Raw genomic sequence first — 13,114 nt, 5'->3', positions numbered from 1 at the left:
AATAGTTTTGTACAAGGTTAGCAAAAATTATTATTTTATTTCAATTAGGGGATACCAAAATCGCACATAGTTGGACAAATCTGTGGTTACATTCTTCTTGCATATTGCAAATATAGACTAAAGTGGCTTCCAATTTGATTTTCCCACCCATTTACATTTTGTATCCACCCCGAACTATGATTTGAAGTAACCTCATAGAAAAAATCTTTGGGTGTAAAATCTGGAGACATTGGGGGCCATTCTATCGATTTTAATCCACCAATCTACCTCGTAGATTGGTATTTGCAATTTCGAAAACAATTCGTGCAATGTATGACCACCAAATTTCCAGTTGGTAAGTTAGGATTGTTGATGAAGTTTGGCTTGCACTGAAATTTCAAGCCTTATGTAAAAACGTGCATGAGAATAATGAATGTATTTCTTAAAAAGTTCAAATTTTGAAGCATACACTAGTAAATAGGTCATTGTGGTCAAAGAAAGATCAATTTCATGGCAATTCACTTATAGTGTACCGAAGCAAGAAATCACCTTTCACGCTTAGATTGTTTTTAAGAAAATTATGGAAACACGAAAGTATTTCACGTACCGTAACCAAGAATATCAAAGTTAATAGATAAAGGAACCTTTTTTGGGATCTTTTTTCAATTTTATAGAAAACAAAACTGAATTCAGTCATTCGATAAATTAATTCGTCTACTTTCTCAATACCGGGAAACCATAATAATTTCTAATATAAAAATTTTATCATTTTTGTTACGATATTAAATTTTGACAAGACAGTAATCAAGTTTATAAATAACTGTTTTTTCTACAAATATTGATAAAATGAGAAGTTTTTCGATTATCCATAATCACAAAGCAGCGTAATTTCTCCCTCTCTCACACTTTCACCCTGAATCCGAAACTGTAATGTTTGAAATTCTTATACAGGGTGTTCCTCACACACATGCTAATATTTAAGGAGGTGATTCTTAGACAGAAAAGATATCCTAATCGTGCCTTACCAGATAGCCGAACCTTTTCAAATATTCATCGTCGACTTGGGGAAACTGGTAGTTTCAAGAAAGGGACTCCGGAAGGTAGACCTCGTGTAGTAAGAACTCTTGAAATTGAGGAAGCGGTGCTGCAAGAAATTGAGGAACATCCTGAGACGAGTACGAGGAAGATCGCTAGAAGTCTGGATATTTGTCATCAAATTGTTTGGGGTATTTTGGTTGTTTTTTTGTTATACCCATACCATATTTCAAGAGTGCAGGCATTACTCCCCAGAGATTTTCCACAGCGTGTGAACTTCAGTCAGTGGTATATACAAAGTATTGCACTAAATCCGCAGTTTGAGACACAAATTTTGGTCGTTCTTATTTTCACTTTCTCGAAGAAGACTTACTTGGGTTATTGGAAGATGTGCCACTTGCGTTAAGGAATCGAATATGGTACATGCACGATGGCGCCTCTGCTCATTTCAGTGTAATTGTCCGAAACCATTCAAATACAGTTTATTCTAATCGTTGGATAGGTCGCGGAGGACGTCAGCAATGGCCATCAAGATCTCCCGATCTCAACAGTTTAGATTTTTTTATGGGGTCACCTTAAAACTCTTGTGTATAAAACTCCCGTTAATACTTTAGAAGATTCAAGAGAGCGAATAGTTGCCTCGTGTGAAACTATACGAAATACGCCGGGAATATTTGAACGGGTGCGTAATTCCATGCGTAGAAGGGCGGAAGCATGCATACTAAGTGCAGGTGGCCACTTCCAACAATTTTTATAATCAGTTTTGGTATTATTACTAACTAACAAATTTGTGCTATTCGTTTAGACTTACTGTCACAAAATGAAATAAAACTCGTTTTTGTGAAAAATTTATTTTTTTGCAGATTATGTTTTCAAATTTTATTAGGGAATTGGTAATGCGTTATGAAGCAATTTTCAGATTCTCATTCATTTTAGAATTGATCTAATTTCTTAATTTGCTTTCTGTCGATTTTTATTTTTTTGAGTGGAAATCATGCGTCGGACAAAGAAATACCAGGAGATCAAATTTTCTCAAAAATAAATGAGGATTTTAAAAATAATTTTATTTTGAAAAGAAAGCATTAGCGTAGTACTTTTTCCCCAAAAATATTCAATGCGAAACCCGTAGGGATGCCACTATTTGAAAAAATACAAATTTGTGTACATCAGAAAATGCGCCTTGAGGCATGGAACATATGTACCAAATATGCCAAAGATGTCTACAAAATTATCTCAGTTATTATTATAAAACTGATTATTTTTGAAAACTTTGCCACCCTGTATCTCAAAAGTTAAGGCGTTTAGGACATACGTCCATAGGAAGTTTTTTTCTTAAAATGGGTCTAAGAATTACCTCCTTAAATATTAGCATGTGTTTAAGGAACACCCTGTATATATAAACAAGAAATATTGTTTTTTTTTACATTAAAAAAAACTTCATATCGACAGGTCATGAAGAACAAGATAAGATTCTGAATATATTTATTGATTTTTTCCAGAACATTGCTGATATTCTTGCCCTAATATTATTGAAATCTTGAATTTCCCAGAGAAACATGTCTAAAAATAAACTTTATTGATGAAGTTGATTAATGTGAAATCATGAATAAGTGGGGGTTATTATTAAAATTAAATGCCATTTACGCTGACTTCGGTGGACATATGTCATCAGTTTCATGTTTGTCAAAGACCCATTTGTTAATTCGTTGCGTCTCTGATCTAAACAGCAATAATTTCACACATTTACTATTCATATGTGAAACTGAATTGCATAAAAATTGTAATTTGTCTCATATTTTCTCATGTTTTCATTTAAATACTAGGGTAGTCTGCAGTAAAAGCAAGGAACTCGAATATTATAATATATTTCACAATTAGTAGATTTTCAGTTTTTGAAAATTATTGTACATTATGTAAATGATGATAAATGAATTACAAATATTTCATTTTTGAGAATGATGCATGGGTTTTACAAGTATATTTTTTAATTTTTTTATTTGAGGAAGGGGATCTTTGCCACAGATATTTTCAGACATTCGAAAGCATTCAAAAGTCTAGTATTATACAATTGTTCCTGTGATGAACTTTTTTCATAACATTCAACATTTCCTTTCAGGAGATTCGTTAAGGCTTCAAATCAGGAAACATAATTGTCAAGTCGAATTTTCTCACGTAGTTTTCAATGATCTACAACTATTTTTCAGTACTTGACTCCCGAAAGAGGACATAAAACAGCGCGAGAACTGAAATAGAGGTGAAATAAAATGAAAATTCTAGTTTTAATGAATCAATGCATGTAGCAGTGCTAGAAAAATGAAAAATACCACTTGTATTTGTGACTAATGTTACTGCAGTTTCGTCCTATAAGAACCTTTTCAAACGAATACAATGAGTTTATTGTTTTCGTTTTTTTTCAAGGGCAAAACACAAGCACTACATAAAAATTCTCAAGGCGCTCTTGTTGGAATTGAATGTGCCAAGTCACTTGAACACCTCCTGTGAAAGTATCTATAAAAGAGAGACAGATCTCCAACCTTTTTTCGATGTTCAAGAATATCAAGGTTGCAAGTGATGTTCTTGTCTCCAACTAGGCCAATTGCTCTTTCCAAGATGGAATCCAACAGCTTCAGGGTATGCTTAGGGGCAGAGCTCCATACATGTCAACAATACTCCAAAGAAGGTCTGATCTGAACTTCATAAAGCATCAAAAGTTGCTGAGGTTTGTACAGTTTTCTGGTACGGAACAGCTTCTGAGAAGCAGCCTTTGTAATTCCAGCGACAAGATTGTGCCAAGACATATTGATGTCCATTTTAATCCCCAACAAACTTTCAGAAAGAGAAAGTGGAATTCTCTGTCCTGACATTATTTTTCTTTATCTTTCTGGAGAAACCCGATGCCTGGGTTTTGTGGCATTGAATTGAATCTGGTTACTTTCACCCCAATTCAAAATCACCTCTAGATACTCATTAAGATATGCAACCACCTGCTGCCGGTGAAGATGTGCATCTGCAGCAGATGTCCTGGAATCCAAATGGAATGACGAGACAAGTGTGCTGTCGTCAGGACGAAACTGTAGTAACGTTAGTTACAAATACAAGTCCTATAAGAACATTGTCAAACGAATACAACAAGTTTATTGTATTTGTTTGAAAATGTTCTTATAGGACGAAACTGCAGTAACGTTAGTTCCAAATACAAGTGGTGAAAAAACCTAGAAAGATTCATTTCTCATTTTTCATAATTCTAGTTTTTTTAATATTTTACATTTTGTCGATATGGAAAAAAGTAATTGAAAATGTGAGAGGTTTGGTTATCCAACCACTAAAATGTTTTTTTTGTTCTGACAGGAATCAAGAATGTTTGTAGATGAAATCCATCATCAGGGCTCGAACAACAAAACTAGTGTAATTGAAAATATAAGAATTTTTCGATAATTTTCCATAAGTGTCAAAATACAAACAGAACAAAGAACTGAATGAACATTAGTATTTCGAAAATTACCGGTACAAAGTATAAGAAAATGTCATTATCTCTAATACAGAAGAAACAGTTCCAAAATTTTCCTAAATCTCCTGAACCAATAGAAGTACAGTCGAGTTTTACTATCAATACTACTGTAAAATGGGCACCATAATAGTCATAATAGAATAACCCTGTATAATAGAAAGTTATGGTGAGTGGACTTTCCTGTGTATCACTCCCAACTGAGCTAAATAATCATATGATAGAATCAAGACGATTCCAGGAATATCTAACCACCTGCGGTATTGCGATTTCCAGTTTACATTTCTGAAGAATTGAAGAATTCATCGTTACGTTACTGCCTATTGAATTCTCTGAAAATTATCGCAGATACTGATCAGAAACAGTTCTTAAAAACGTGATGTGATTCATGTATTTTGTCTTCAGATACCAGACAAAATAAATCTGTATAAATTAATTCGATTGCAACATCTCGACATCAATATGAATATGAATTTGATCAAACAAATCGCGATTAATAACGGTTATAAGGTAGATATTGTAAGCTCCATTCTTTCCAAAAAACGACAAAAGCAAGCCATGGATCTGGTCTACCCATATTCAAGATGCGATAACGTGAGTTATAAGACATTGACATTTGTAGGGGAATCAAACAGGAATATTGCCCGTTTTTTGAAGAAAGAAGGCGTAAACGTAGCTTATAGAACGAATAATAACCTAAGTAAATTTATTAAAAACAATAAGGACAAAACTTTGGTGTCGGATAGATCAGGAGTATATAAGCTGACTTGTGGCTCCTGTCCAAAACTGTATATTGGGCAAACAGGAAGAACATTTTTCCAACGAATTAAAGAACATAGGAGTAGTTTTGTAAATAGAAAGACCAATTCCACATTTGCAAACCATCTTTTAGCAGAAGGACACGAGTTCAATCATGAGTACGAGGTGTTACATTTAGAAGAGAAGAGTTTGAAACTTAATCATCTAGAATGTTTAGAAATCAATAGATTCAGGAATTCGGGTAATTTACTGAATGATCAATTAGAACTCAATAACTCTCCGTTACTGAATATATTTTTTCAAATGTGAAAATGGATCATAAGTGCAGGTAATTTAATTCGTTAGAAACTCAGGTAAAATATCAGCTACTTAAAATTCAGGTACTTCGTTTACAGGTACTTTGATTTCAGGTACTCCATAAACTATATATATATTTAGTATTGAATGTGTAGAATTAGTTGAAAGACACGCCAGATGAAGTCATTGTATGGCGAAACACGTGTTGCGTTTTTGTAAAACAATTTAGTGAAAATCTCACAATAAAGTGTTTTTGGAATACGTTCAATATGAAATTCAATGAGTATTAGCTGACTTTTATTCAGACATTTCTTTATATCCTATTGCTATTTCAATATCTGTCAAGATTGATAAGTTTTATCAATTAAATTTCTATGATTCATAAATTTCTTGGCGTATTTTGTGAACAACCATTTATCAATGTTTATCATTTCAGGCTATAGCATGTTATACTCCAAAAGTCCTGTGGGAAGCCTTCGAAGGGAAACTGATGCAGACTCTAGTTATGGGGCTCAATATTGGTGTTTGCCACGAGAAAGAGAAAAATGCGAAAAAGGAAGTTATTCTTGGATATATCCAGGGACACATGAAGGTAGGTTAATTATCATTCTAGTATGAGGAAGACGTATTTTTTAAACAGAAAAACGATCAAAGAGCGAGTTTCTCATCTTGAGGACAAAACATGCTAAGACAAGAAGTTACGAATCTAATCAAGTTCATAATACACTTACATTTGTTAAGATTGACAAATTAAAGTCAAACGTTTCATACTTCAATGTACAGAATTCTGAAATTTATTATTATTGTTCAAACAAAAACTATTAGATCAATCAAAAGTCACTATTTTAGTACTGTTTGATCAAAGTAAAGCTTTCGATTTAGTTAATTTCGATTTACTCATCAGAAAGCTCAAGTTCATAGGAAATGGATGACCAGCTATCTCACAGGCCAATCACAGAGGGTCAAACTGGATGATAACTCATGGTCATCCCTAAAAGAAACAATCTCAAGTGTACCGCAGGGAAGTATTTTGGGACCCTTGATGTTTTCAGTGTTTATTTTTGATTACCCCACTTTATTATTACATTGTCGAGTACATCTATACGCAGATGCTTCACAGTTATATTTTTCTTCTCATAACACCGATACAGAAAATTGCGTGGCCAATATAAACACAGATTTGCATAAAACATTCCTATACTCGGAGAATCATGGACTGAAAATCAATCCAAATAAAACTCTGGCCTTATGCATAGGGTCTCAAAGACAAATAGTAGAAACTCAGGGTACCTTCAGGCTCACTCTTGATAACACAGACATTGACTGGGTAGACAGTCCTAAAAATTTTGACGTAACCATAGATAGTTGTCTTTCCATGAACATGTGACAAACATTTCCAAAGTATCATTCTTCAAACTCAAATCGCTATATAAATTCAAGTATGAGTTATCAAAAGAAATGAAACTCAGGTTAGTTAAAACTCTTATTTACCCCCATATCGAGTATTGTTGTTCGGTGTATTACAATTTTTTTCCGCAATATAACAAGCAGAAATTACAACCTATATAAAATGCTTGCATGCGATTCGTATGCTGATTACCTTTGGTGAACATATCACACAATTTTTGTTAAAAATGAAGGAGCTGAATGTGAGGTACAGAGTCCAATAAACTATATAGATAACACTTAGTTATCTATATAGTTTATCAAGCAGGCATTCTGACATACATATGGTCAATTTGAGAATTAACTCATTCAACATACCTAGGCACCGTACGTCGAAATTTCAAAGATATTATTCTTATATAGCCCCTTCTTATCTGAATGAAATTTTACCCCTTTCAAATCATAATATTCATCAATTTAAGAAAGAAGTAAAATCACAGATGCTTACCGCTTAGTGCTAATTTAAAAAAATTTTAATTCAATGTATGGTAGTGCAATGAAATGGTTAAATTGACCAAAATAATGTTGAGAATGTTAAGAGTTATTAGCAACTATTTGATCTATTTTTTTTCTTCTCTATCATTGTTATGATAGTAAATAAGTATTTTTATAATTATTTTCTTAAACTCGCTTAATAATTTTTGGGAGGGGTGAAGATAGCCTTTGGCTAACCCTTTTCCTTTTATGTATAATTGGATTTGTTATGCATAATAAACAATATTATTATTATTATTATTAAAAGTTGCATGAATTACTTTCAATCAAATTCAGTTTCAGTTTGGAACCCATTAAAATATTTTATTTTCTTTATCATACATTTTTGAACCACCTGAAAGTGCCTAGAGATAAAATAATAAAGTTATTCATCATAATTCTATATACTAATATGAATGTGAAAGTTGGCATATTTTTTAAAGTAAAAATATAAATTGATAGCTGTTGCCCGCACTTATATTAAAGTACAGCCGAAGCTATTGAACCTAGACTCTTTAAATATGCAGGTAGGTTCTTTGTATAGCGAAAATAAGCATCAAGAAAGGAAATCAGGAATTTCCATCTCCAAGGGGTAAAACAGGGGTTCAAATGTTGCATTGAAGTTGGAAACCTGTTAGTTTTGGGTTATTAAAAAAATATTGTAACAATTTGTTTAAAATGGTCTGTCAGAAAACTGAATGTGACAAACCAAATTCCACGCGGGCGAAGCCGCGAGCAACAACTAGTTTTCATATAAATCATTTTCAAACGCAACACATTCATGAAATATCACCGGGCTACTTTCAACAATTCGAAATGCCAATTTTATATACTGCTTACCTAAGCGTTGAACCTATTAGATATATGTTTTCCGTTAACCAGCTGTCACACCCCTACAATAGACACTCCTCAGAAGTCTGAACTTGTGTGAGTTAAGGACTCACGAAGTCTTAACTTTCAACGTGAGATTCCTAACACGGTTTGGATGATAACAAAGGAAAATCGATCGTTCGGACTAGGGCTTGAACTACCGACCAACATGGCAGTCAATTGAGTGAGTGAACAAAGCACCCATGTGGAACCGACCGGCTGCCGACCAGTTTTCGAAAATTCTTTGAACGAGTATTTCTAGCTATACTAGAAAAATAAGGAAGTTGAGAGAACATGCTAGTGGACAAGTCGGTAGTAGGGATTCATAAAATTCCTGCTGAAATGTATTCATAACCACAAAAACGACTAAAATTGCTTGTTTGGCTTACTTTTCCCAAGTACATCCTCATACTTGTTGTGATCCTAAAAAATGTAATAAAATCATCTCGTTTTGATTCTTTAGGAATATTACCATCGATAACCTCGAACTAGATTCATCAGATTTTTTCTTACAGCAATAAAACTACATTCGGAAAAACAGAACGATGTCATTGACATAAAAATAGTGTATCTAATTACGAGTCATACTTCAATGGAAACAACTCATTATCATTACTGATAGGAATTGAATTAACTGGATAATTGAAGAATGATAGTTGAATTTCATTAGTTCGGACTTTCACTGTCTAATAAGATTTGAAATCTCTCAATGAACAAATGAAAGTGAAAATTTAAATGAATAGCCGAAAATAACAAATATATTCAACAAAAAACGCAGAAATGAAATTACAATAGTAGATGAATAAAGAGATTTTCATTACACTGGAAATTCAAGTAATAGAAGCAATGAAGAACAGTGCGTTTTCGACCGTTTTTCGTGCGTTTTCGATCGTTTTCCGTGCGTTTTCGACCGTTTTTCTGCGTTTTCGATCGTTTTTCGTGCGTTTTCGTGCGTAACCGTCAGATACTTGACCAACTGCGCCACGAAAGCGATGCACGAAAAGTGTCACGCAAAAAAACATTACGCGAAAACGTTATACGAAAAAACGTTACACGAAAAAAACGATCGTTTTTTTTTTTCGTAACGCTTGTTTCTAGAAACATGTGGATTTGTTTTCGATGGCATTTCAGGTTAGATTCCCAAATTTCTGCTACCGCAGTTGTCGGTTGATTGGTCAAACCACCAAAACTGACATAAAAAAACTTGGCAGGTTGACTTGGGTGTCACACCAATAGGTGGTTTCACTTATGTTTCGCTTGCGTTCATGCAGCTATTTTTATCAAGTAATTTCTTTGTTTTTTTCTCATTTTGTCCCCGTTAGTTAGAGAAGCCACAGATTATGCTGTAGACGACCCCTCCCGATATAGAAGGCCCCGACACTCTGTCGAATGAGGCGCTCATGTCCCCCGTTAACGGATGAATAGCTTTCTCATCCATCCCACCACAGCCATACCATACCATTAGTCATGAACCCATTGGTCCTTCTCGAGACCAAAAATCAGCCGAAAGGGTAAGGGAGCTGGACTCCAAGCCTGAATGACAGGACGATGACTTTTCACTCTCATTTTGTCTTCAATCGAGGACCGCCTGCCCGGTACTGCTCAATAGGCTGAAAAAGCTATCTACTGGTGGCTCTTAAATTGAAATCTACAAACAAAAAATTATTATCACCAGAGGAATTTAGGTTGAGTATACATATAAATAATTACCTATTTAAAGTTCCAGGAAGTCCGTAGAAAGTCATTGTCATTTGCCATAAAACGGATGTTTTGTCCACATCCCGTTTTACCGCACAAACGAAAATTAAAGTGACGTTAAAGCGAGTAATAATGAATAACGTTGAAGGAACATTGACGTTTGTGATAAGGTGACAAAATGCAGTTGAGTATTGCGTTTCAAAAAAGCAATTGCCATATGGATCTCTTATCGCTGTTGACCAAAACAAACATATCGCATTTTTCATTTATGAAGGTAACTGAATAGTGTTTTTGTTTATTTCCGCTATAGCCCAGTAAATCAGAGAAATTGGTGGATTTTGTTAGAAATCTACACATCTTCTCTGTTCCTGTCATTCGCCAAGGATATGTCTCTAAACCATAAAACACAGGTAATGACACGACTTACTGACATCTGACTCACTATATACCAGTCTAAATTTGATATAAGCTAAGGTCTAATAAATGTGAAATGAAGAAACATGAATTTTGTGTATCCGTTCAAAATACCAAGGCATCATTCGAATGAGTAAAATCATTTGATATATTTTCAACTATTTCACTTACAATGCTGGACCTCTCAAGTACTAATTCCAAAGAATCACAATAATATAATATAATATAATGTAATGTAATGTAATGTAATGTAATGTAATGTAATGTAATGTAATGTAATGTAATGTAATGTAATGTAATGTAATGTAATGTAATATAATATAATATAATATAATATAATATAATATAATATAATATAATATAATATAATATAATAAATATTTCGTTTATATAGGTGAGTGGAAAAGTAGGGATTCAAATAACACGGTGATAATTGAAAATACTTCTGAATACTACTTACTCATATATATAAACAATCGATCGCTTCAAAAACACTTCACTAACTTTCTTCGAAAGCTTCTGATAATTCTTCTTCCATATTCTCTGTTTCACCATCACTGTCATCATTTAAATCAATAATGAATTTATTTCCACCATTAATATGGAAGTGTCCAATCTCCATATAGTCTTTTTCAACTAAAATTACTTTTTTAATCCTTTTCTGCCAGTCTTCTTCGGTAATATTAAATACTTCTTTATGTAGCTCTACTACCTTCTTATCAAATTTTGGAAAATTATTTTTACGCCTGATGATTTCCCGAAATCAACTCGATGGAATTGAAAACACAAAAATAGGGGAGAAGTCTCAGTATGGTGTGTCCATACTTTTCAGCAATACTCTCAAGGGCTTACACTTTTTCAAATGGTTTTCTCTGTAAAACTTCAAGTAGTTGGTTTTTGGTATAATTATCTTCAAAATACAAATTGTTATCCATTAAAAAACTTTATATATCATCTTTCCTCGAATTTTTATTCGGTACTTTGATGAGCTGTCCCGAATGATAGGAAGCGTTGTCAAGAACTATTACACTATTCGCATCCAAATTTCGGATCAATGTGTTTTCAAACCATTCCTCTAAAATATTAGCTTCCATGTTCTTATGATAGTCAACATTGCAGTCCTCAAGTTTTTTCCCGCAAAATTTCAAAGAATTCGAAACCCATCCTTTACTTCCTCCGCAATGCACAATGATTAGTCGCGATCCTTTGTTTGCAGGCATGTTAGGAGTACACATTCTCGAACCATCAGTCCACCCTTTCGTAACTGTGTCGTGAGTGTCATACCAAGTTTCATCCAAATAGAAAATTTGCCGTTATTCTTGTCTATATTTAGTTATTTGTTCCAAGTATTTGTTACGCAATTCCACTATTCTCCTGCTTTCCATAACTGCTTGACGATTGTTTATTATAATAAATCTAAATACTAGTTTCTTTATCCAATTCTGAAGAGTTTTGTCACAGCAGCTCACGTTATGGCCGGAAGTATTCAATTTCTTCCTTATGTTTTCAGTTGTAGGAATCTCATTGCTTTTGTTACAGTCGTATATTGTTTTTTCAATGGTTTCATCAGATGAACATCTAAAGATTCTGGTAATCCTGTATCCCATCGCGTCTTTGCGTTCATAAGGTTTGTTTTTGACCATTTTACGTACAGTTGAGAAAGAAATTTCGGTCAAATCTGATGCTGCTTGTAATAGCTTGTTTCCCTCGAAACCAAACTTGAAATGTAGAATTCTTACATACATTGAAATATACTTTCTGTGTTTCAATATTCGTATCCAAATCTTATTCACTGGTATCTCTTTTACGCATTGTTCACCATCGCTACTAGAATCATTACACTGGAAAAAGACTGCGTTTTCATCACACTCGTTATTACTATTAGTGCTTATCCAAGGACGCCACATCTGAAACAGATAACAAAAATTTCAAGTAATTATAACACGACGGCTCGCATTCCATTCGTCACCGTAACATGACTTCAAATTTAATTTCATGACTCTTCAGCCAATCATAAAACTCGATTAGTAAAAATCATCCAATACGAACCGCCAAGTCTACAGTCCACGTGGTCTAGTTGGCAGTGGATTTATTTCTTTGTATTGGTTTTTTTGGCCTTTGAGCTCGCCGATAGCTTTAACTATGCACTATACTGGTTACTTCGACTATACCATTTGTGATGGGTCAGATCTCACCAGGGAATTCCCTCTGGATTACTGAAATCTCCGTAACGAAATTTCGCAAACCGACAATAGAACATCGAACAGTGCCTAGGTAGTTGATTTTTGAGGCTGTTTTGGCAGAGCTTTTGTTCAATACGAATTCATAGAGGAAAGCTGGCCGAAAATCACTCAACGACATCATATAGTAATAACTTGAAAAAATGCAAAAAACTAAAATTTATAAAAACTGGACACCATTATTGTACTAAGTACAAAATTCTCAATCAATCAGTATATACCACGATACAGAAGAATAAATATTTATTGAGATATGGAGCTACAAAACTTTTGGAACAACCTAATAATTGATCACATTACATAAAACATTTTTCATCTTATAGACTGCACATTTCAAAAAAAGGTATCATAATTACTGAATATTCAGACAAACGTCATCATCATTCTCACATCGCTA

The 13,114-nt window shown here is 33.7% G+C and overlaps 1 protein-coding gene across 1 annotated transcript in view; it reads left to right on the top strand.

The window, feature by feature from the left end:
• ogre (optic ganglion reduced) overlaps positions 1 to 13,114 on the top strand; it is a 42,196-nt gene that overhangs the window by 13,930 nt on the left and 15,152 nt on the right. Inside the window, exon 3 of the mRNA XM_074169443.1 lies at positions 6,012 to 6,167. Within this exon, the coding sequence (XP_074025544.1) occupies positions 6,012 to 6,167 (156 nt within the window). The remainder of the gene's footprint in view (positions 1 to 6,011; positions 6,168 to 13,114) is intronic.

This window comes from Leptinotarsa decemlineata, unplaced genomic scaffold, assembly GCF_025532065.1.
Source record: "Leptinotarsa decemlineata unplaced genomic scaffold, Ldec_3_MD MMD2_P_RNA_scaffold_5, whole genome shotgun sequence".
Classification (NCBI taxonomy): domain Eukaryota; kingdom Metazoa; phylum Arthropoda; class Insecta; order Coleoptera; family Chrysomelidae; genus Leptinotarsa; species Leptinotarsa decemlineata.
The sequence above is the reverse complement of the archived record's forward strand: the minus strand, read 5'-3'. Positions and strand labels throughout refer to the sequence as shown.